The 24,469-nt window shown below is 43.6% G+C and overlaps 1 protein-coding gene across 1 annotated transcript in view; it reads left to right on the top strand.

Moving 5' to 3' along the window:
- Positions 1-9,280: 9,280 nt before the first annotated feature.
- The window catches only part of PCCB (propionyl-CoA carboxylase subunit beta), a gene marked incomplete at its 5' end in the record, with an annotated part of 80,899 nt that continues 65,710 nt past the window's right edge, over positions 9,281-24,469 (top strand). Inside the window, 5 exons of the mRNA XM_079704481.1 lie at positions 9,281-9,466; positions 12,136-12,255; positions 13,254-13,322; positions 16,058-16,114; positions 18,176-18,289. Of these exons, the coding sequence (XP_079560607.1) occupies positions 9,281-9,466; positions 12,136-12,255; positions 13,254-13,322; positions 16,058-16,114; positions 18,176-18,289 (546 nt within the window). The remainder of the gene's footprint in view (positions 9,467-12,135; positions 12,256-13,253; positions 13,323-16,057; positions 16,115-18,175; positions 18,290-24,469) is intronic.

Raw genomic sequence — 24,469 nt, forward strand, 5'->3', positions numbered from 1 at the left:
ATAAAATGTAGAAATTGATAAAAGCTATAAATTAGGAACAAAAAGCAGATGGGAGTTTAGAGAAAGAAGAGGTTGCTTATAATGGGAAATTGTGGAAATGTTTTGCAGAAGAAATGGTGTTTGAAACTGGAGGCATTAGATTTGGACATGCAGAGATAGCATTGAAGAGAACAGCAAGGCAAGAATCTTCAGTGACCTAGTGTAGTGTTGGGAATGATGTCCCCCCAAAAGTTATGTCCAAGCCCTAACCCCTGGCACCTCTGTGAATGTGACCTTATTTGGAAATAGATCTTTGCATATGTAATCTTGTTATTGATCTCGAGATGAAGTCATCCTGGACTTAGGGTGGGCCCTAAATCCAATGACTGGTACCCTAACAAGAAAAGGAAGAGGGAGATCACAGACAAGGAGACACAGGGAAGAAGCCCATGTGAAGATGGAGATTGGAGTGATGCTACCACAACCTTAGGAACACCAGAGCATGGACCAGATTCAGTGTGAAGAAAGGGTATGGGAAATGTAGGAGGAAAGGGGTGGTAGAGAGAACCTCCGGGTTCCAGGTCCTGGAAGTGGAACAACCAGGAACCACCAGAAGCTGGGAGAGACAAGAAACGATTCTCCTCTAGAGCCTTTGAAGGAAGATTGTCCCTGCTGACCCCATAATTTTGGTCTCTTGTCCTCCAGAACTGTGAGAAAATAAATTTCTGTTGTTTTAAGGCACGAATTTTGTGGTAATAGGTTGCGGCAGCTCTAGGAAACTAATGTACCTGGTATGATGTTTCTGACTTCTTCCAGCAACTGTGGGCAGTCTGTGAGCAGAATCAGAGTGATCCAAAGGAAGCGGTGACCCAGGGTTGGGCCTTGGCTTGGTGATCCTTTTTTAAATTTTAGAATAAATATTTATTTATTTTGCTGTGCCAAGTCTTAGTTGTGGCATGTGGGATCTTCATTGCGGCATGCAGGATCTTTAGTTGCGGCATGTGGGATCTAGTTCCCTGATCAGGGATGGAACCCTGGTCCCCTGCATTGGTAGTGCAGAGTGTTAGCCACTGGACCACCAGGGAGGTCCTGGCATGGTGATTGTGATGGAAAGGAGTTGAGGGAGGCTAGAGTGCTAGAGTAGGTAGAGTTTAAATAGTTATCCTGTGGGAATTAAAAGGTTCTATTGAGGGAATGGACCAGATTCAGTATGAAGAATGGGTGTTGGGGGAAGGTAGGAGGAAAGGGGTGGTAGAGAGAACCTCCGGGTTCCAGGTTCTGGAAGTGGAGCAATTCTTGGTGATTACAAGGCCTAGCTTGTGGGTGGCTGAAGTGAAACAGAGCTGAAGGCCCTTCTTGTTGAGGAAGTGGAGGCATTCTCAGGCCAGGTAGCCAGAAGATATTGGTATAAAGGCTGAATGAACTCTCTGAGAATAGTGGTGGAAGTCAGGTGTGATGGTTAATTTGATGTGTGAACCTAATTATGTTTAGGCTAAGGGATGCCCAGATAGCTGGTAAACATTATTTCTGGGTGTGTCTGTGAGGATGTCTCTAGAAGAGGTTTGTATTTGATTGAGTATACTGGGTAAAAAAGGATCATCTTGGGGCCTCCCTGGTGGCGCAGTGGTTGAGAGTCCGCCTGCCGATGCAGGGGACATGGGTTCGTGCCCCGGTCCGGGAAGATCCCACATGCCGCGGAGCGGCTAGGCCCGTGAGCTATGGCCGCTGAGCCTGTGTGTCCGGAGCCTGTGCTCTGCAACGGGAGAGGCCACAACAGTGAGAGGCCCGCGTACCACAAAAAAAAAAAAAAAAAGGATCATCTTCACCAATGTGGGTGAGCATCATCCAATCCATTGGGGGCCTGAGTAGGCCAAAAGGGCAGAGGAAAGCCAAATTCCCTGTCTCTGCTTGAGCTGAAACATCCATTTTCTCCTGCCCTAGGATATCTGCTTTCCTGATTCTAGGGCTTTTGGACTCAGATGGAGACTTATATCATTCACTCTCCAGCCTCCTTTTCTCAGACTTTTGGACTCAAACTGAATTGCACAACAGGCTTTCATGGTTCTCCATCTTTCTTTCTTTTTTTTTAAATAAGACCATATAATCTTTAATATTCATTGATACATGTGTAAACATGCAATAAACTATGAATATTATAGAGTGTTTTCTTTTTTAATTGAGATATAATTGACATATAACATTATATTAGTTTCAGGTATACAACATAATGATTCTATATTTGTATATATTGTGGAGTGGTCACCACAACAAATCTAGTTAACATACGTCACCATACATAGTTACAAATTTTTTTTCTTGTGATGAGAACTTTTAAGATCTACTCTCTTAGCAACTTTCAAATATGAAATACAGTATTATTAACTATAGTCACCATACTGTACATTACATCCCCATGACTTATTTATTTTATTCCTGGAAATTTGTACCTTTTGACCCCCCTCATCAATTTTGCTCCCCCTTCTCTCTCTGTCTCTGTCACCAATCTGAGCTCTCTCTTTTTTTTTTTTAAGATTCCACATATAAATGAGATCATACAGTATTTGTCTTTCTCTGACTGATTTATTTCACTTAGCATAAAACCCTTAAGGTCCACCCATTGCAAGATTTCATTCTTCCTCATGCCTGAATAATATTAGGATATATACATATATATATAATATACACATATAAAATAATATTTTATTTATCCATTTATCGATTGGTGGACACTTAGGCAGTTTCCATCTGCCTAAGCTAGTTTGGCTATTGTAAATAATGCTTCATTGAACATGGTGGTACATATACCTTTTCAAATTAGTGTTTTCATTTTCTTTGGATAAATACCCAGAAGTGGAACTGCTAGATCCAGTGACAGTTCTATTTTTAGTTTTTTGAGGAACCTCCATACTGTTTTCCATAGTGGCTGTATCAATTTACATTCCTACCAAGAGTGCACAAGTGTTCCCTTTTCTCCACATCCTCACTAACACTTGTTATTTCTTAACTATTTGGTAATAGCCATTCTAACAAGTGTGAGGCTAAAACCTCATTGTGGTTTTGATTTGCATTTCCCTGATGATTAGTGACGTTGAGCATCTTTCCAGGTACCCATTAATCATTTGTATGTTTTCTTCGGAAAAATGTCTATTCAGATCCTCTGTCCATTTTTAAATCAGATTATTATTATTATTTTGCTGTTGAGTTATGAGTTCTCGCTCTCTATTTTTTAATATTCATGTTATTTTATTGTTTAAAAATTCCATCCATCCTTTAATATTCATTGCAAAATCTGACTCCTCCATTTAAAAAAAAATTTATTTATTTCATTTATTTATTTTTGGATGCATTGGGTCTTTGTTGTTGTGCGCGGGCTTTCTCTAGCTGTGGCGAGCGGGGGCTACTCTTTGTTGCGGTGCGTGGGCTTCTCATTGCAGTGGCTTCTCTTGTTGCGAAGCACAGGCTCTAGGTGCATGGGCTTCAGCAGTTGTGGCTCATGGGCTCTAGAGCGCAGGCTCAGTAATTGTGGCTCAGGGGCTTAGTTGCTCTGCAGCATGTGAGATCTTCCCAGAACAGGGATCAAACCCATGTCCCCTGCATTGGCAGGCGGATTCTTAACCATTGTGCCACCAGGGAAGTCCCTCTCTATATATTTTGGATGTTAACCCCTTATCAGATATATGATTTGCAAATATTTTCTCTCATTTGGTTGGTTGCCTTTTCATTTTGTTGATTGTTTCTTTTTCTGTGCAGAAGCTTTTTAGTCTGATGTAGCCCCACCTGTTTATTTTTGCTTTAGTTGCCTTTGTATTTGGTGTCAAATCCAAAAAATCATTGCCAAGACCAATGTCAAGGAGCTTACTGCCTATGTTTTCTTTTAGAAGTATTGTGGTTTCAGTTCTTACAGTGAAGTCTTGAATCCATTTTGAGTTAATTTTTGTGTGTGGTGTAACGTAGTCTAGTTTCATTTTTTTGCATGTGGATATCCAGTTTTCCCAACCCTGTTTATTGAAGAGACTTTTCTTTCCCCATTGCATATGCTTGGTTCCTTTATTATAAATTAATTGATCACATATGTGGGGTTTATTTGTTGGCTCTTGATTCTGTTCCATTGATCTACATGTTTGTTTTTATGTCAATACTATACTGTTTTGATTACTATAGCTTTTTAATAAAGTTTGAAATCAGGAGCACAATGACTCCAGCTTTGCTCTTCTTTCTCAAGACTGCTTTGGCTACTGGGGTCTTTTGTGGTTCCATGCAAATTTTAGGATTGTTTGTTCTATTTCTGTGAAAAATGTCATTGGAATTTTGATAGGGATTGTGTTGAATCTATAGATTGCTTTGGGTAGTATGAATATTTTAACAACATTAATTCTTTCAATCTATGAGTGTGGAATATCTTTCCATTAATTTATGTCTTCTTCAGTTTCTTTCATTAATATCTTATCGTTTTCAATGTACAGGTCTTTTACCTCCTTACCTGGGTTAAATTTATTCCCAGGTATCTATGTATGTATGTACGTATGTATGTATGTATGTATTTATTTATTTATTGGCTGCAGCACACACATGTGGGATCTTCCCTGACCTGGAATTGAACTCGTGCCCCCTGCAGTAGAAGCACAGAGTCTTAAACACTGGACCACCAGGGAAATCTTATTTCCAGGTATTTTATTCTTTTTGATGCAATTGTAAATGGGTTGTTATCTTAATTTTTCTTTCTGATAACTTGTTATTAGTTTAAAGAAATGCAACATATTTTTGCACATTGATTTTGTACCTTGCAACTTTGCTGAATTCATTTATTAGCTCTAACGTTTTTCTGGTTGAGTCTTTAGTGTTTTCCACATATAATATTTTATTTGCAAATAGTGACAGCTTTACTTCCTTTCTAATTTGGATGCCTTTTTTTTTTCTTGCCTAATTGCTCTGGTCCATCTTGCAGACAGTAGATAGTGGGACTTCTCCTCCTCCATAACCACATGAGCCAATTCTTTTTTTTTTAATTAATTTTATTGAAGTATAGTAGATTTACAATGTCACGTTTAATTTCTGCTGTACACTAAAGTGACTCAGTTATGCATATATGTATTTTTTCATATTCTTTTCCATTTTGGTTTATCACAGGATATTGAATATATTGATAGATCCCTGTGCTATACAGCAGGACCTTGTTGTTTATCCATTCTATATATAATAGTTTGCATTTGTTAATCTCAAACTCCCAATCCTTCCCTCCACCACTCATACCCTTGGCAACCACAAGTCTGTTCTCTATATTTGTGAGTCTGTTTTTGTTTCATAGGTATGTTCATTTGTGTCATATTTTAGATTCCACATATAAGTGATATCATATGGTATTTGTCTTTCTCTTTCTGACTTAACATCACTTAGTATGATAATCTCTAGGTCCATCCTTGTTGCTGCAAATGTCATTATTTCATTCTTTCTAATGGCTGAGTAATATTCCGTTGTGTATATATACACCACATCTTCTTTATCCATTCATCTGTCATGAAACATTTAGGTTGTTTCCATGTCTTGGCTATTGTAAATAGTGCTGCTATGAACATAGGGGTGCACGTATCTTTTCAGATTATAGTTTTGTCTGGGTATATGCCCAGGAGTGGGATTGTTGGATCACATGGCAACTCTATTTTTAGTTTTTTGAGGAACCTCCAAACTGTTCTCCATAGTGGCTGCACTAACTCACATTCCCATCAACAGTGTAAGAGGGTTCCTTTTTTTCCACACCCTTTCCAGCATTTGTTATTTGTAGACTTTTAATGATGGCCATTCTGACTGGTGTGAGGTGGTACCTCATTGTTGTTTTGAGCCATTCTTATAATAAACCTCTCTATCTATCTATCATTTATCACCTAAAAGTTCTGTTTCTTTGGAGAAACCTAACCCTGACTAATACAGCAGGAAAGAGGGAAAAAGTGAGCCCGACACAGACATCATGAGAGAAGGGAGAGGAGGGTGTGTTGTGGAGGTCAGGGAATGCTGAAATGTGGTACCAACAGATGGCAAAAACTTCAAAGGGGGACTTCCCTGGTGGTCCAGTGGATAAGAATCCACCTTCCAATGCAGGGGACGTGGGTTCGATCCCTGGTCAGGGAAAAAAGACCCCACATGCCACAGGGCAACTAAGCCCACGCACCACAACTACTGAGCCCACACACAACTAGAGAACCCACATGCCGCAACTACAGAGCCCATGTGCTCTGGAGGCCATGCGCCAAAACTAGAGAGAAGTCTGCATGCCGCAACTAAGACCCGATGCAGCCAAAAAACAAACAAAAAAACCCTTCAAGGCAAGAGCAGCTCAGCAAGGGTGGAAGGGATGTCTGGAATTGCCTCTGGAAAAAAGTATAGGGCAGTTCTGTTCATTTCCCACAGAGCCCAAGGAGCCAGAAAAGACGAAGATTTTCCAAGATGGTGTGAAAAATGTGTGTGGTCTGGGGAAAACCAGGTTCCACATCTTGATAACAATTTTAACTGGAATTCAAGCCAGGTCTCTTGTAACCCAATATTAGTAGCCAAAGAAACACAGTTCAGGGGAAAAAATGTGAATTTAAAATACTTCTTTTTTTTCCTTCAGTTTTTAAAATAAAACACTAAGGGAGAGTGCATTCATAATGCACAAGAAACATTTAAAAAATCCTCTCTCCCCACGTGGATGGTAGCTGCTCTCCAAAATTTCCTCTAACACCCTTTACTCCTACCACGCAAACCTCACTAAGGTGAGAAGACACCAGTACTGCACTACACCTAATTGCCAGAGAGCTCTGGCCCTTATTCTGAAATTAACTGCTGAATTTGCAGAGGCCACACCTCTCACAGGCTGTTCCCATCCAATCAGGGGCAGAAATATTTTGGCTCCAGGACTTAACAGCCTTGCTGAACTTTCCTTCAAACTGCATAGTAGTCTAAAAAGCTCCTAGTCACCCTTCTTCCTTCTCTTTCTCCTTGACTGGGGTTCAGAGGAGTTGGATTGCAGCCTGACTGATAGTTCTCCCAGCCTCTCCCAGGTTTTGCTCCATTTTCTCTCACAGGTGGTCCCCTAACTGATTTCTTACATGTTTAATTCCCCTCTTGGCAGCTGCTTCTCTGAAGATTCAGACTAACACACTCTCCCAAATATGGCACCTCTTCCAAATTTACTCCTTCCTTCTATTTCACCCATTTTTGCTGACAGCGGTCATTGACAAGAATAGGATGGCCAGATCAGGGTGACTCCTGTCTTGAAGTGTAGAAATAACTCAGACATAGTAATTCAGTGAAGGGGCACTAGGGACAGGAAAATAGGCCAGAGCATGCAAGGATTCCAAAGGGCAATTGTTGGGTTAATAAATCCTCCTCCTCCTCCTCCCACCCACCCTAGGCTGGGTCTTGCATCTGAAGTAGGAGAAAAAACATGATAGATCTTTAGAATTCTGTATTGAGCACCCATGGGTGGGGCACTAGTACAGCAAAAAAGAAGACTGGGAGGAGAAGGAAGGGGAGGGAAAGAGAACTACCTGGAGGGAGCACTTAGGTTCAGTCTAACAGTTGTCTCTGGATCCCTTCTGTGCTGGGCTTTCTGCTAAATGCTGGTTACTCAAAGTTAAATAAGAACAAAATCTTCCTTGCTTCCCGAGGGACCGATAGTTTCCCTAACCCAGGTAGAGGGAGGATCAGTGTAGACTGCCTTGAGGAAATACCTGAGTAGGGCCTGGAAGGATGAATAGGCATAGGAGAAAACATGCTATTGTCTATTCGCTAGCTCAGTTCAATTTCACAAATACATTCTGAAGGCCTCCTGTGTGTTGCGCCTTGTTCCAGGTGCAAGGGCCACAGTGGTGAGCAAGCTGCCACAGTCCCTGCCCTCTGGCTTGGGAATTTAGTTGGGAAGAGTTCTAAACAATGTTAACACCGTGTGAGATGTGCCACAGGAGAGGGATCTGCAAAGCTTCTTAGGACAAAGGAGTTCCAATGCCCCAACCCAAATCAAGTCCCAGTGTCTGAATATGGCAAAATTCTTCACACTGTAACTACATCCCTGCTTTTCAGGCTCATGTACCACCATTCTCCCAAAAGCTGGGGACTCAACCATGTGTGTGAATCTGAACAGGCCATTATTCCTGGCATGCAGCTACCTTCTCAGAGATAACTCTGCTTTACACACCCAGCCTTGCCTAAATTCTCCCCTGTGCTACCAGGCTGGTCCTTTGTCCACCTCTCTAGATTGGAAAGGTCCTTAAAGCAGGGACCCAGATGCAGGGCCAAGAGCATCTACTATGGAGTCAGAGAGATGCAGGTGGGCTTTGTCCAGCCACATGCCTTCAAGCCTTAGACCCTCAGCTTCACTGCATATGTAGGTGAACAATTCCTACTCCAGGAAAGTAATAAGTACTAGTGGTTAGTTCTTGGCACATAGCAGCTGCTCAAAAATGTTTGCTAAATTGAGTTCTATTAACGTTAAAGTCTCAGGCCAGAGTTTGGACTTTATGAAGGCCCTGGCTGTGAGCTGGAGCTCGGCGGGGTTAATAATCAACTTTAGCAGTTTTCTGAGGCTAAGAATGTGAAATATACACCTTGTTCTTTGCTTTGAAGAGCTGACTGTTAGCTGGGGAAACAGAAGGACAAGCTCCCAACAGTTCAGTTCTAAATCCCTAGAGCAGTGGTTCTCAAACTCGAGCAAGCATCAAAATCACCTACAGGCCATCTGTTGAAACAGATTGCTGGCAACATCCCCAGAATTTCTGATTCAGTAGGTCTTGGATGGAGCCTGAGAATTTGAAAGTTTGCATTTCCAACTCGCTTTCAGGTGATGCTGAAGCCTGGTGCTCAGTAAGTGGTACATAATACGTCTGTGTTTGAATCCTGGTTCCACTACATCGCTAGTCTTGGCTGATCAAATCACTCTACCTCTCTGTGCTTCATTTGCTACACCTGTGAAATCAGGATAGTAAGTTAATGCAGGTAAATGCTTAAAGCAACACTTGGTACAGTGTTCATCAAACGCTGGTTAACTTTATTTTCTGAAGAAAGTGGGAGGACAAAACCAGGGGTCTAGGTAGCCAGAGAAAAGCAGGGCTAAGTCGCTCTTCTGTGCAGCCTGGCGGGCACATCGGTTCACCAATCCCACACAACTGACGGTGACGCCCTAGCGTAGCCGAGCTCTCCTGCCTTTCTGCTAAACGCGCTCCGCATTCCAGCCCACAGGCTCCCTAAGTCCCGCCGACGCTGCGCAGGCGCAAACCCCGCGGTGTGCACACAACGCACATGCGCACTCAGGTGCGCTGGTAAAGCAAAAATGGCGGCGGCGGCAATACGCGTGGCGGCACCCGGAATCAGGCTCAGTGCTGTAGTGAGAAGTCTCCGGGCCGCGGTGCGCAGCGTGTGCACCCAGCCTGTCTCTGTTAACGAGCGCATCGAGAACAAGCGTCAAGCCGCACTACTGGGAGGAGGACAGCGCCGCATCGACGCGCAGCATAAGCGAGTGAGTCCCAAAGGGGCCCAGCCCAGCCCGCTTCCGGCGGTCGCGACCTATCACAGCGTGCGCGGCTCGCGGCGTACGGGGCCTTCCAGCCAATCCGCGCGATGCCGCGAGGGGCGGGGCGGAGCCGGGGATGTTCACCTTGTGAACCTGTTGCCTTTCAGTGGGGCAGGTAAAATGAGGACAAGCACCGTTGTGCTTTGTCACTGTCTGCTTTCCCTTTGGAATTTTAGACGGGTTTGGCTGGGCTCCAGCGGCTTAACAGCTTAACAGCTATGAACTTTTGGACAAGTTACTCGTTTGGAGTCAATTTTTTCAAAATAGAAGATGGTAATAATTCTCCCCTTGTAATCTTACTGGAATAAGATAGTGAAGCAATGATAGACACTTAATTAAAAAAAAAATCTTGTTCTTCTCATGCCCCATGAAAGAGTGGTGGTAGGTTCTTGCTCCATTATGGAAGCAGGAAAATCAGGGCGTTTGGCAGGGGAAGTCACATGGGCAAACTCACATTCACCTTGGGTGGCTGTGTGGTGTGCGCAGGGAACTTGTGGAAACTCTGCCCCCCGAATGCCAGCCGGACCTCCTTTAGGGTATCAGCGTGCTTGCTGGGAAGGAAAGACACCTTCGGAAGCAGGTGTTTTTTCCTGGGGGTGCTCAGGTTACTCAGAGAGTTTGGCTGGCGTGAGCAGCTGAGGCACTGCCACCCACTGCCCGGGGTACTGCGAGGCCCAGATCGGTGACTTGGGAGTTGAAACGAGGCTCGCTCAGTGCGTCCCGGACACTGGTGAGTCTGGCCTGATGTGCTGGATGGGTTAAATAACCAACCTGGAAGATGCAAAAGTGAAATTTGTAGAGGTGAAGGACACTGAGGCATAAATTTACAGGCGTGGGGGTAGTGGGGTCTTTAGTGAGGACATTTGCACTGGCCCTTTAACTCTAATTTGAGTGTCAATTTAGATGTTGTAAATGCCCATTTGACAAGAGCCTGAAGATGACAGTTCCTTTTTGCCATTTGGGAGTGAGATGTAAATTTGGTTGAGAGTGTGTGGTGTCCTCCCTCCCCTGAGGTCCCTGGGGTGGCAGTGTCTGGGTTGAGGGAGCTTTATTATTATTATTTTTTGGCCGCATCGAGTGGCATGCGGGATCTTAGTTTCCCAGCCAGGGATCCAACGGGTGCCCCCTGCAGTGGAAGCAGGGATTCTTAACCCCTGGACCTCCAGGAAAGTTCTGTGAGGGAACTTTTGATTATCTGGAAAGGCCTGTCAGTGCTGTTGGGGCCCATGGCTTAGTCCCTCCCTGGAACATCATCCCACCCATTTCCAGGCGGATCTTACTGGATTTAGATGCAGCCTCCAGAAACTGTTTTTCTTTTGCCAAGGCTGACTTAGTCAGGAGGCTTACTTGGTTTAAATCTCCTACTCCATACCCTTTTACACAATATTTGGACTACTTCCACAGGATAGATTCCCAGAAATGGAATTACTGGGTCAAAAGATAGGAATATTTTTAACACTGACATATATTGCCAAATTGCTTTCTTTCTTTCTTTTTTTTTTTTTTTGGCGGTACGCGGGCCTCTCACTGTTGCGGCCTCTCCCGTTGTGGAGCACAGGCTCCGGACGCCCAGGCTCAGCGGCCATGGCTCACGGGCCCAGCTGCTCCGCGGCATGTGGGATCCTTCCGGACTGGGGCACGAACCCGTGTCCCCTGCATCGGCAGGCGGACTCTCAACCACTGCGCCACCAGGGAAGCCCACCAAATTACTTTCTTGAAAACTTATTTTATTTTACACAGTAGTGTAGAGGATTACCTTTTGTTTTAATACCACCTCACTGGCTTTGGCTTCCTTCTTAAAGGGAGAATATAGCTAGTTAGAGGCTTTTTTTTTTTTTTTTTGTAAACAGGGGTTGGGGATAGACAGTGGGCCCAGTTATTGGTCTTGGTCTAAGGACCTGGGAGCCCAAACAATGGAGACTCTTGACAGGTTGAGGTCTCCAACCTCACCCCCTCCAAGAACCATTTTTTAACTCCTCTCAAGTGAGCTCTTTAGCACTCTCTGTCCCACTCTTTTTTTACGAAGCCACTCTCTGCTGTGGGGTTGTCTGTGTATCACGGAGTCACTGTCAGGGGTAGGGTTCCTAAGCAGGGCCCCCAATGTAGGAGAAGACCCTGGAGGAGGCAGGAGAAGAACCAGGAAGTGTCCTTGGGGCTGGACCCTAGTGAGGTGAGCTTCTGTGGGGTTCCTTAGAAAAAGCTTGTGAACCTGAGGGTGTAGCCTCAGACCCTTCATGAAGCCTGCTTTAGTTTTCTATTTCCTGCTTCTCCGTTCTCCTTTTTCCTGCTCGTTGGGTCTCCAGTAAATGTTTGTAGAACTCGTTATCTTGCTCCAGGGTCAGGCTCTCCTCACCCCCACGTCTCCTCTCTGCCTTTCCCTCCTCCTCCCTTAATTTGCTTCCACAGTTAGTGGCTCCTGGAACAGCCGGTCTGCCCTGATTTCCTTACTGGCTGAATTCTACTGATAACACCTTTCTCTTGGGCAGGTTTATGGAATAGAGGCTTTCACGTAGGGTGAAGGCAAAAACTAGTCCTCCTGGCCCTCCCATGAGCACTCCTTGCTTACTGACTTTTGTCTATGATGACATCACTGAGCGATTTTTGTTGCATTTTAGGGAAAGCTAACGGCCAGAGAGCGGATCAGTCTCTTGCTGGACCCTGGCAGTTTTGTTGAGAGCGACATGTTTGTGGAACACAGATGTGCAGATTTTGGAATGGCTGCTGATAAGAATAAGGTATCTGTTCACAGTGGTGGTGCAAGCCTCCAGGTTTCACTTACCCGCTGTGGCCCTGCTGTTCGACACACTAGATTAATGAAGTCCTTTCCGGATTCAGGATGCATTGAAACATTTTCAAGTGTGGGGCCCTGGAATTGCACAAGTGCCTCTTGAGAAGCACTGCTGGGGCCTCCAGGTTCCCCACTCACCTTTGTCTACAGAAGAAGGAATGTGGGTGCACTACTCATACCTTGTGCAGGGTAACTCTGGCCCAGCTCCCAGGGCTCCGGTGTGGGTTCACAGTTCTCGCTGGTATAGAATGACAAACTTAGAAGGAGAGTTGAGAATATTTTTTGATTGTGTTCTGGTCTGCCTAGGCACCAGGGACCCCTAAAGGCTAACCAGTCGCCTCTTTTGACATACTTTAAGTTTATGCCTTGGAGTTTTGGAGGTCAGAGTTACCAACGCTTGTTCCTTCAGTTGGGTGTTCTCCATGGTGCACAGAGTTCTTTGGACTCTCTTTTGGTCCATTTATTTTCAAGACTATGCTCAAAGATTTGTAACCTTGGCACTAAACTTGCTGGCTCCATTTGAGCCATTATGGGCCACACAGTGACTGTCAGAATTCCAAGCAAAATGATAGGTTTGTCTTTTTAAGGTTTGGGGGTGGGATGTGTGGCTATGTAGAAGTTGCCATGTTTTTTTATATATTCCCCTTCCTCCTGTGAGCGTTTGGTAGTGGCATCCCTAGGGGGTCCCCTGATTATTCTGCTTTTAGGAAGGAGGGTGAGGCCCAAAACTACAGTGTTCTGTTGATAAAGCAGTAGCCCAGTGCTTGCTGTTGCAGAGCTGAGGGGGGAAGCGGGGATTCCTTCATGTTCTTTATTCATATTGAATTTTAAGGAATTTGGGGTGTGGTTTTTTTTAGGGGGAGTCTTTCCTTGGGGCATAACTGTGAAATTAATTAAGAGAAGTATTTGGTTTTTTTAACTTTTATTTTTCTATTTTTCTGGTAGTTTCCTGGAGACAGTGTGGTCACTGGACGGGGCCGAATCAATGGAAGATTGGTTTATGTCTTCAGTCAGGTATTTCATACTCTAATTGGCTGAGGTTTCCTTGAGGGCAGAGCCAGGAACAAAATACGTGAGAAGAAAGCAGTCCTGGGGAATGAAAACTTGCCTGTAGTTGGGGCAGGTGAGGGAATTACTTTGTTTCTTAGTGCGTATGTCCGGAGTATTACACTATTATAATGTAATAGGGTGTTTTTAATGAGGGAGAAAGGCTCCTTAGTCGGTTTGGGGGAGGATCACAGGGCAGAAGTCATCTAAGAAGTCCTAGGAACCAGGAGTTTATCCAAGTGAGTGAGAGTCCTCTTGGCAGGTTGGGTGTGTGCCGGGAGGGCAGCTGTGTCCTGGGCAGATTGTGTGGACCTGAGGGAGTGCAACGGATGCAGCTTGGGCAGAGGGGATTTGACTCAGGGCCACAGGCCCCTTGAGTTTTAGGCTTTCATGAAAGAGTTCAAACAATTTTTGTTAGGCTGCATCAAGACATACAGTTTCTTCACACGGACACCATAGTAGAATGTAGTAGGTGGAATAATGGCCTGAAAATATATCCAAATCCTAATCCCTGAAACCTGTGAATATGTAATTTTACCTGACAAAGGGGAATTAAGCTTGCAGATGGAATTAATGTTACTCATCAGTTGACCTTAAAATAGAATAGCTTGGGTTATCCAGGTGGGCCCAGTGTAATCACAAGGGCCCTTAAAAGTGGGAGAGAGGCAGAAGGGGAGGTCAGAGTAATGCTATGTGAGAAGGACTTGGTCTGCTGTTGCCGGCTTAGAAGAGGGAGGACGGGGGTCATGAGGTGAGGAATGTAAACAGATGGTCTCTAGAAGCTGGAAAAGATAAGACAACAGATTCTCCTCTGGGGCCTCCAGAAAGGAGCATAGCCCTGCTAAGCTTGATTTTAGCTCACTGAGACCCATGTAGGACTTCTAAATGACAGAACTGTAAGATAATGAATGTGTGTTGTTTCAAGCCACTGAATTTGTGGTAATTTGTTACAGCAGCAGTAGAAAACTGACACAGAGAACATGTTGTATACTATTTTTTGTTTGATTTTTTTTTTCCTCCACTAAGAGACGGAAATATGTATATAATTCTAAATATTTAGTTTCTTTTACAGATCTTAAAGGTATAGAGCTTATTTAGGAACCTAGAATGTTTTCCAGGTTTGAGAGTAAAATAATTATACTTGATTATTTTAAGAGTTATTTAGACAGTACTCATTTGCTAATAGAATTACTTTTAAAGTATTTTAAAACTGTTATAAGTGGGTCTGCCAAATGCCTAACTAGAAGGGATCTTCTCTCTTTTTTGTAATTTATGAGAGCTAGGCAAAGAATTGTATAGAAGGAACCATTAGTAAGATAGCTAGAACAAAGAAGGCTGTTGTGCTTTCTGGGCACAATGTTCCCTTAACTATTAAGGAGATAACAAAAATTCATTGAATTGATGCTTTGGAGCACCTCTTATGCCCGTGGGTTTGGGTGGGAGTGAGGGGGACGGGGAGATGACCGAGACAGTTCTTGCCCTGGAGAAGCTAATCACTTTGTAGGTAGAATGGGGCAGAACAGGAGTGGCTACAGTTACTGATAGCCGGTGAGAGGTTCTGGGCAAGTGCCATGGGCTCAGGACAAGGGAAGATCACATCCGGATCCAGGAAAGCTTTAGGGAAAATGGGGCATGTGAAGCAGGCCCTGAAGGATACTGAGGGGGAGGAGTGATGGGTCAGCTTTTTTGTCGTGATCCCCCAAATGTTAATATCTGCAGACACTGTTTTCTGCGGGGAGCTTCTGTTTTTCCAGAGAAGCAGTCGCAGTCTTTTGCGTGATAATTGGCTTTAGATGTGTTCTGGGGGAGGGGGGTGGGGGGAAGGAGGGGCCAGCAGTGGCTCATCAGTCACTGTACAGATTAGGCATCTCACCTGTTTTCAGCCTTGCCTTTGCTGCCTTTTGTGGCTGGGGATTGTGACTCCAGAAGCCCTCTGGTTAAGTTTCTTTAGAGCGTAAACCTCTTTTCTCCTCTCCAGGTGAAGAAGAGGCCCTGTGGGGTCTAACTGCTCCCAACACAGACTTCCTGTCAGTCTGCTTTCCACCGCACTTTCTCTGGTTCCTGGGCTGTCCCCTCCTGTGGTTACTCCCTCCGCAGGTGTAAAGGCTTCCATTTGCTCCAAGTCAGATATTCTTGTGCTTTCACTTCCCTCATTTGTTCACTCTCTCATCTGCTATTGTCTCCTCTTCCTTTTTTGTCCTCATGGGCTGCATGTGTTTTTAATTCCCTGCTATCTTTTTGATGGGGGTTTAGGAAGGAGGTCATTCCTACAAGAAGCTTTTTATATCAGAGGGTAATGAAAATCCAGAAGCAAGAAGCAGTGAGGACTCTGATTCACTTCTTTCACCTCCTTTATCAAAACAGCAGATATTTCCTAGTAATAGAAATGTCTGTTTGACCTCCATAGAATCTGATTTTTTTGGGTTAATTCTGCCTGAAAAGTTTTCCTTCCCTCAGAGCTACAAGTCATTTTTGTATACAAAGACTAGGTCTTTTGCTCTTCACATTACATGAACTCCTTTTAAGACATTTTATTCACTATTTATTCTATGGAGTACTTTGTCACACTTTTCCCCTAATCTTTTAAACTTCTGAAAATCCTTTAAAAACTTTTATCTATGAATTTTCCATTTCCTCCTCCTATTGGGTCTTCATCTCTGGCTAGTCACTCCATATTATTTTTTGATTTGTTTTCTTTTTAGGATTTTACAGTTTTTGGAGGCAGCCTGTCGGGAGCACATGCCCAAAAGATCTGCAAAGTAAGTATTTATTTTTAATAAATTTTCTTTAAAAAATTTTTATTTTATTTTATTTTTGGCTGCATTGGGTCTCCGTTGCTGTGTGCGGGCTTTCTCTAATTGCGGTGAGCAGGGACTACTCTTCCTTGTGGTGTGCAGGCTTCTCATTGTGGTGGCTTCTCTTGTTGTGGAGCGCGGGCTCTAGGCGCATGGGCTTCAGTAGTTGTGGGTCATGGGCTCAGTAGTTGTGGCTCACGGTCTCTAGAGCGCAGGCTCAGTAGCTGTGGCGCACAGGCTTAGTTGCTCCGTGGCATGTGGGATCTTCCCGGACCAGGGCTCAAACCTGTGTCCCCTGCATTGGCAGGTGGATTCTTAACCACTGCGCCACCAGGGAAGCCCCCAAAGTAAGTATTTAATATTGAAAACAAACTCAGTACTTTCATCAGTCACATGCGGTGGGGCAGAGGTGTGCAGGATGTGGTGCTGACCTGAAGGTGCCTTCAATCCAGGGCAGAAGGTCTTAACATTTTTTGTAGCATGGATCCCTTTGGCAGGCTGGTGAAGCCGGACCCGCATTTTTTATATTTTTTTAAAATTTAAAGTCTTTATTGAATTTGTTACAATATTGCTTCTGTTTTATGTTTTGGTTTTTTGGCATGAGGCATGTGGGATATCAGCTCCCCGACCAGGGATTGAACCTGCACCCCTTGCATTGGAAGGTGAAGTCTTAACCACTGGACTGCTGGGGAAGTCCCTGGACCCGCATTTTTACACATGCATAAAGTAATATGTAGGATTACAAGAGATTGAAAATTAAAAAATCCCATTTGTAATATATATGCTTCCTTATTAATGAATTAAATAACGAGATTTAGCAGTGGATAAACTGCTATAATTTCAGAGTTGGCATGAGTTGAAAACAATATTTCAAGATATCTGCCAGAAAGTGGGACCCACCAGAAAGTGGGACTTTCCTGGTGGTCCAGAGGTTAAGACTCCACACTTCCACTGCAGGGGGCACAGGTTCGATCCCTGGTTGGGGAACTAAGATCCCACATGCCGTGCGGTGTGACAAAAAAAAAAAAAAAGATATTTGCAGCAACTTTAATGTGGCATAAAAATCTGTGGTTTCTATTAATGAGAAAGTCACAGGTATTTCTAATACTGCTGTGGCTAAAAAAATGTAAAATTTTCCAAGTTCATTGAAATCTACTCACAGGCTCCTTACGGTTCTGAGGACCCCAAGTAAAGAACCCATGGTCTAGGTGGAGAAACCAGGTACTAAAAAAGCAGTGCAAGGATTATGTGATGGTATTTTAAAAATGCTGCTGCAGATGAGATGCTCTGGTGGTGAATAAAAGTGTAGATCATATTTGGGGAGTTTTGGAATAAAGGTAGAGTTGACTTTTAGTAGCTGGGCAGGGCTTCCCTGTGTAATGGAATATCTGGCTTCTCCGTGTGGTCCTGTCATGTGTTGCTCCTGAGACCTTGGGCCAATCACTAAACTTTTAAACCTTCCTAATTTCCTCTTCTTATTGCCTCTGTTGTGATTGCTAAATGAGGTGATGTAAGTGAAAGTGCTTTGTAAATTCTCAAGGAAATTAGAAATGTTGCTCATTAGACTGTCAACTACTGACCCATGAGGAAAATCTGTCTTATTAGAAGTAAAAGGCCTGGGCCTGGCCTCCAGTTAATAGATGGGTCCACATTTACTTTCACAAAAATACTGCTTTGCCGTTCTGTCTATCAGTTCAGAATATTTTGTTCAGGCCCAGGCTGAAAAAAATATTACAGCCTGGGCCTGAGGCTCTAGAAATGGTTGCCATGAACAGTCTTTGCCCCTGCAAATGGGAAGTGCTTTGGCTCTTGGCTGCTTGGGGGGCTTTCATCAGCGGTTTAAGTATCTGATTTTCTGTCTTCCACGAGGTACCCACTCATCATGTGGAATGGAGCCAGTGTTATGGACTCCTGTTTTGAAAAGTACACTCAGAACATTTTCCAGAAAACCACCATGGTGCTTTGTAAATGCTGTTTTTCATGACGGGATCAGTTGTCTCACAAAAGATTTTCCTGCTCTCTCAGATCATGGACCACGCCATGACGGTGGGGGCTCCGGTGATTGGACTGAATGACTCTGGGGGAGCACGGATCCAAGAGGGCGTAGAGTCTTTGGCTGGCTACGCAGACATCTTTCTGGTGAGAAGCCATTAATAGAGAAGGGAGGAGTGCAGGGAGTTCTCTAAGCTGTGTCCTGGTCAGAGCTTCCCCATCTGACCTCACTGTGTCCTGCAGCTCCTTCCTGTGCCATTGGGGTGGCATGAAGGGTGGATGAAAAGCAAGGGAGATGGGGGTTCCTGGTTGCCTAGTGGTTAGGACTCTGCTGTGGCCCCGGTTCAATCCCTGGTTGGGGAAACGGATAAGGTGGGGAGGGTTGTCTTTCTTTTTTTTTCATAGAGGCCACTGATACTTATAGGGGAAAACAAAATTAAAGATGATTCAGAAGGGAAAGTCACTTAAGTATTTTTTTTCAAAAGCAAGGAGGAGGGAATATAAAAGATTAAAATGAACCGATTTGCTAAAAATTAGGAATTTTATTATCATTTTAACTTTATTTTATATCAGAGTATAGTTGAACAACGTTCTGTTAGTTTCAGATGCACAGCAAAGTGATTCAGTTATACATATACATCTATAGAATTTAACAGTTCTATGTATCTATAGAATTAACAGTTTTAAAAAAAAGCAACTTTTTTTGGGGGGGGGTTAAGACATTACAAGATGATTATACAAAGTTCAAGCTGTAGTACAAAGAAGAAAAAAATCCCACCATCACCCGAGATCCCACCATTCAGAAGCATTTAGTGAACATCATTTCAGATATCTGCTTTCTTACAGACTAAAAGAGAAAGAAATGAAAAGAAACACAAACATTAAATGCATTATTTGAAGTAGGAAGTGCGTTGTGAGAGTATAGTAAGGGAGGTTGGGGTGAGGGAGAGATACTGCCAGATGTAAACTTGAGAGAAGGCACAGATCAGCATTTCCAGGGAGGGGAGGAAAGAAAGGACAGAGACAGGCAGACGTTGTTTCTAATCAGGCCAGCTGTTCGTGTCATCCCCTGGCCTGCAGGCTTATGAGGGTTTTTATTCCCTGCCACTGCCCTTTGTGATCAGTCAGAAAAATGTGTGTTTACTTTGTGTACGATACTCTGGTAGTTGTGGGAGTACTTGTGTTCTTTGAGAAGCCACTTTGTAGATCTTAAACCTACTTTTTAATCTTTAAACTTGAGCTCTAGGGATAGACCACTGGGGAGTAAAGGCACTCCTGTATGTCTTTTACCCACATTCACCCGTTGTTTATATTTTGCCTGTTTGCTCTATCATTTTCTCTCTGTATGCACATATTTTTCTGAAACATTTGAGAGTAAATTGGAGATTGTGCCTCCTTTATCTCTTAAATCCTTCATTGTATGTTTTCTAAGAACAAGGACATTCTTATATAAACAGAGTACAGTAATTGGGAAACTTAATATTGATTCATCAGTATTATTCTTATTCATGGTCCTTATTTATATTTCATCAAATGATCCTAATAACGGCCTTTATAGTTATCCTCCCTCCCCGCCCTCCGCCCCCGCCCCAGTCCAGGATTAAGTACTGCCTTTAGTTGTCATATATCTTTAATCTTTAATCTCCTTCAATCTGGAGCATTTCCTCAATTTCTCTTTGTCTTGTGTGACTTTTGATATTTTTTAAAACAGCTTTATTGAGGTATAATTTACAAAGCATAAAATCCATCCATTGTAAACATACATTTCAACGATTTTTAAGAAACTTATGCAACCATCACCACAGTCTACAATTTAAAATCTTTCCCTCCAAAAAAATCCTTCCTGCCTGTTTTCAATCAATTCCTACCCAGCCCTAGGTAGCCACTGATCAGCTTTCTGCCTCTACAGTTTTATCATCTCTCTTCACTTAACATAATGTTTTTGAGGTTCATTCATATTGTACTGTGTATCAGTGGTTTGTTTTTATTGCTGAATAATAATATATAGATATACCATATTTTGTTTATCCATCCACTAGTTGATGGACATTTGGGTAGTTTTTACACTTTGAATATCATAAATAATGCTGCTATGGACATTTGTATATAACTCATTGTGTGGACATAGGTTTTCATAGCCCTTGAGTAGATTCCTAAGAGTGAAATTGTTGGATCAAATTATTGAACCCAAGTTCTTGTGCCCAGTGCACAGTGAAGCCAAACAAACGGAAATGTCGGAGATTGCAGCGGAGAAAAGTTTATTGTAGGGCCCAGCAAAGACCTGAACTCCTCCAGTGGGTTTCAGGGAGGAGTTTTTAAGGGGAAGGTGAGGGAGGGGGGAGTAGGAAGGGGTGTGTGTCTGATTGCTTGGTGGTGAGGTAGCAGGTGGTGCTTCAGGAATCTCAGTCATCAGCCTTCCGGTTCCAACCAGTCTGGGGTCCACATGCTTGTGCTCAGGGGGCCTGTGTTCCTGTAGAAGAACTCAGAGATATGTATCAAATTGTTACGTACATCCTCTGAGGAGGAACCAGGCCTAGACCCCATGCTGCACTATTATTTCTTTCTGCATTCCCTCAATCCCCTAATTAGTAACTATTTCAGTCTGTTCTTTGGAACTCAGGGAAGGTCTAGGAGGCTAAAACCTGTTTCCTACAAACAAGAAATGGGGGACACAGAAAGTCTTTTGTATTTGGGAGGGCCTCACAGGGTCCTGCTCGGTTTCATTATAAGTTTATGTATAACTTTTTAAGAAACTGCCAAATTTTTTCCCAAAGTGACTGTACCCTTTTATATTACCACAAGCAGTGTAATTGAGGGTTTCAGGTTCTCCCCATCCTTGTTGACACGTAGCATCGTCAATCTTTTCCATTATAGCCATTTCAGCGGTAAGTAGTGGTATCTCTCTGTGGTTTTAATTTGCATATTCCATCTGACTAATCCTGTTGAGTATCTTTTTATGTACATGGTAGTCATTTTTTTTTTTTTTTTTTTTTTGTGGTACGTGGGCTTCTCACTGTTGGTGGCCTCTCCCTTTGCGGAGCACAGGCTCTGGATGCGCAGGCTCAGCGGCCATGGCTCACGGGCCCAGCTGCTCCGCGACATGTGGGATCTTCCCGGACCGGGGCACGAACCCGTGTCCCCTGCATCGGCAGGCGGACTCTCAACCACTGCGCCACCAGGGAAGCCCCATGGTAGTCATTTGTATATCTTCTTTGCTGAAATGTTTGTTCAGATCTTTTGCTCATTTTATAATTGGATTTTGGGTAAGAGTTCTTTATATATTCAGGATACAAGTCCTCTATCAGATATATGATTTTCAAATATGTTTTTACTAGTCTGTGGCTTTTTATTATTTTTTTTTACAATTAATTATCATTTATGTTTGGCTGTGTTGGGTCTTCATTGCTGCGTGTGGGCTTTCTCTAGTTTCAGGGAGCGGGGGCTACTCTTCATTGCGGTGCACAGGCTTCTCATTGCGGTGGCTTCTCTTGTTGCGGAGCATGGGCTCTAGGCACACGGGCTTCAGCAGTTGTGGCATGTGTGCTCAGTAGTTGTAGCTCGCGGGCTCTAGAGCGCAGGCTTAATAGTTGTGGCACACGGGCTTAGTTGCTACATGGTGTGTGGGATCTTCCCAGACCAGGGCTCAAACCTGTGTCCCCTGCATTGGCAGGCAGCTTCTTAACCACTGCACCACCAGGGAAGTCCCTGTGGCTTTTTATTTCTTAATGGTGGCGTTTTAAGTGCAAAAGTTTTAAATCTTAAAGTCCAGTTTATCAGTTTTTTTCTTTTGTAGATCATGCTTTTATTGTTATATAAGAACTGTGCCCAATACAAAGTCATGAAGATTTTGTCTAGTGGTTTTGTTACCAACCAGGGTTCTTGGCCTCCTTAATCAATAGAAATTGGTCAGAGGCCAGACAAGAAATTCAGGCAAGGCTTTATTGGGGCCCCTGCTGCAGCAGGAGGGAGCGAGAACAAACAACAGGTTTCCTTGCTTGCTTGCTCACTGGGTGGGGTGCAGGCAAGCTTTTTCACTACATGGGGTGAGGGTAGGGGTGTGTCCGCGAGTCGGGCTGGAGTGGTGGATTAGGGTGGTCTGCCTACCCCTTAGGTGGTGTGCTGTGCAGGGGGCATGTGCAGTGCCCTGCTTTAGCTCCGGGCTCTTCAAAAGTGGCAGTTGCGTTTTTTGGTCTCTTTGTATCTTTTGTCCAGAATTTGCCCTGATTGCACCTGCATGCAGTTATTTTATTTTTATTTTTTTTATTTTTGTGGTACGCGGGCCTCTCACTGTTGTGGCCTCTCCCTTTGTGGAGCACAGGATCTGGACGCGCAGGCTCAGCGGCCATGGCTTAGGGGCCCAGCCGCTCCGCAGCATGTGGGATCTTCCCGGACCGGGGCACGAACCCGTGTCCCCTGCATTGGCAGGTGGACTCTCAACCACTGCGCCACCAGGGAAGCCCTGCATGCAGTTATTTTTAGTCCCATGTAGTTTCCTTGTATTTTGTTGCTCTAGGAGAGGTGTGTCCAGGTGCAAGCACTGCAGCACTGCAGCAAAGGGTCCCAGCTCCCAGCCTGTCTCATTTTTTTTCATGGGGTTTTATAGTTTTTTGGCCTTCATATTAGGTCTGTGATCCCTTTTGAGTTAATTTTTGAGTATGGTGTGAGGTCAGGGTCCAAATTCATCCTTGTCCCACCACCATTAACTGACACGGCTATTCTTTCCCTACTGAATGGTCCTGGCACTTCGGTGGAAAGAAAATCAAGTGACCATAAATATAAGGGTTTATTTCTGGACTCAGGTTTTTTCCATTGATGTATATGCTTATCCTTACATCAGACGCACACTTTCTCTTCTGATAGTCTTATAATGTTTATGTTGGTACATTTGATTTCCCACAGGTCCCTTAGCTTCTGTTCTTTTTTCCTTTTTTTTTTTTTTTTTTTGCTGTTCCTCAAAGTTGTGGACTTAAACTGTTCACAAACTAAAAGTTGTGTCAACTTAAAAAAAAATGCACAATGTGAGAACTGTGAGTTAAACTTGGGGCCAAATGAGGACTGCAGCTTGGGAGACAGCATCCCAGATAGCTCTGAGAAACTGCTCCAAAGAGGTAGGAGGGAAGGTCTGTATATATGTGATTTTGGTGAAGGGGGAAAACATGTAATCAAGCACATATTTTTTGTAGAAGTTTTCTGCTAGTCTCATGAAAGTTACTGCTAGTCACGAGGAGCAGATGTCACCATGAAGGATTTTAGTGTTTTTCTAGATATGAGGAGATACAAGAATTGGGCTTATAAAATTGGCTCCTGAAAATATCTAACTTTCTGAAGACCTGTTCTGCCAGTTTTTCCCAGAGCACAGAGTTCCTAATTTCAGCTCTCCACCCTGAACTCCTTTCAGTGAGGTGTTGAAAGTCAGCAGCTGCAAATGCACAAGATTTAATCCTTGTAGAGGTAGATGGCAAGTGCCAATTGTAGTTGACATTTAAAAAAATATATTTATTTATTTGGTTACACCAGGTCTTAGTGGTGGCAGGCAGGCTCCTTAGTTGCGGCTCGCTGGGCTCCTTAGTCGTGGCATGTGAACTCTGAGTTGCAGCATGCATGTGGGACCTAGTTCCCTGACTAGGGATCGAACCCAGGCCCCCTGCATTGGGAGCACAGAGTCTTATCCACAGTGCCACCAGGGAAGTCCCTAAACTTAGACATTCTAAAATGTACAGTTCAGTGGTATTGAATACATTCATAATTTTATGCACCTATCACCATTGTCCATCTCCATAACTTTTTTTTAAAGTGTCAGTTCTTTTTTTGTTTTTATGTTTTTTAACATCTTTATTGGAGTATAATTGCTTCACAATGTTGTGCTAGTTTGTGCTGCACAACAGAGTGAATTAGCCATATGCATACATATATCCCCATATCCCCTCCCTCTTGCATTCCCTCCCACCCTCCCTATCCCACCCCTCTAGGTGGTCACAAAGCACCGAGGTGATCTCCCTGTACTATACAGCTTCTTCCCACTAGCTAGCTATTTTACATTTGGTAGTGTATATATGTCAGTGCTATTCTCTCACTTCATCCCAGCTTACCCTTCCCCCTCCCCGTGTCCTCAAGTCCATTCTCTACGTCTGCATCTTTATTCCTGTCCTGCCCCTAGGTTCTTCAGAACCATTTTTTTTTTTAGATTTCATATATATGTGTTAGCATATGGTATTTGTTTTTCTCTTTCTTACTTACTTCACTCTGTATGACAGACTCTAGGTCCATCCACCTCACTACAAATAACTCAGTTTCGTTTCTTTTTATGGCTGAGTAATATTCCATTGT

Source organism: Hyperoodon ampullatus (assembly GCF_949752795.1).
Source record: "Hyperoodon ampullatus genome assembly, chromosome: 5".
NCBI classification, from domain to species: domain Eukaryota; kingdom Metazoa; phylum Chordata; class Mammalia; order Artiodactyla; family Ziphiidae; genus Hyperoodon; species Hyperoodon ampullatus.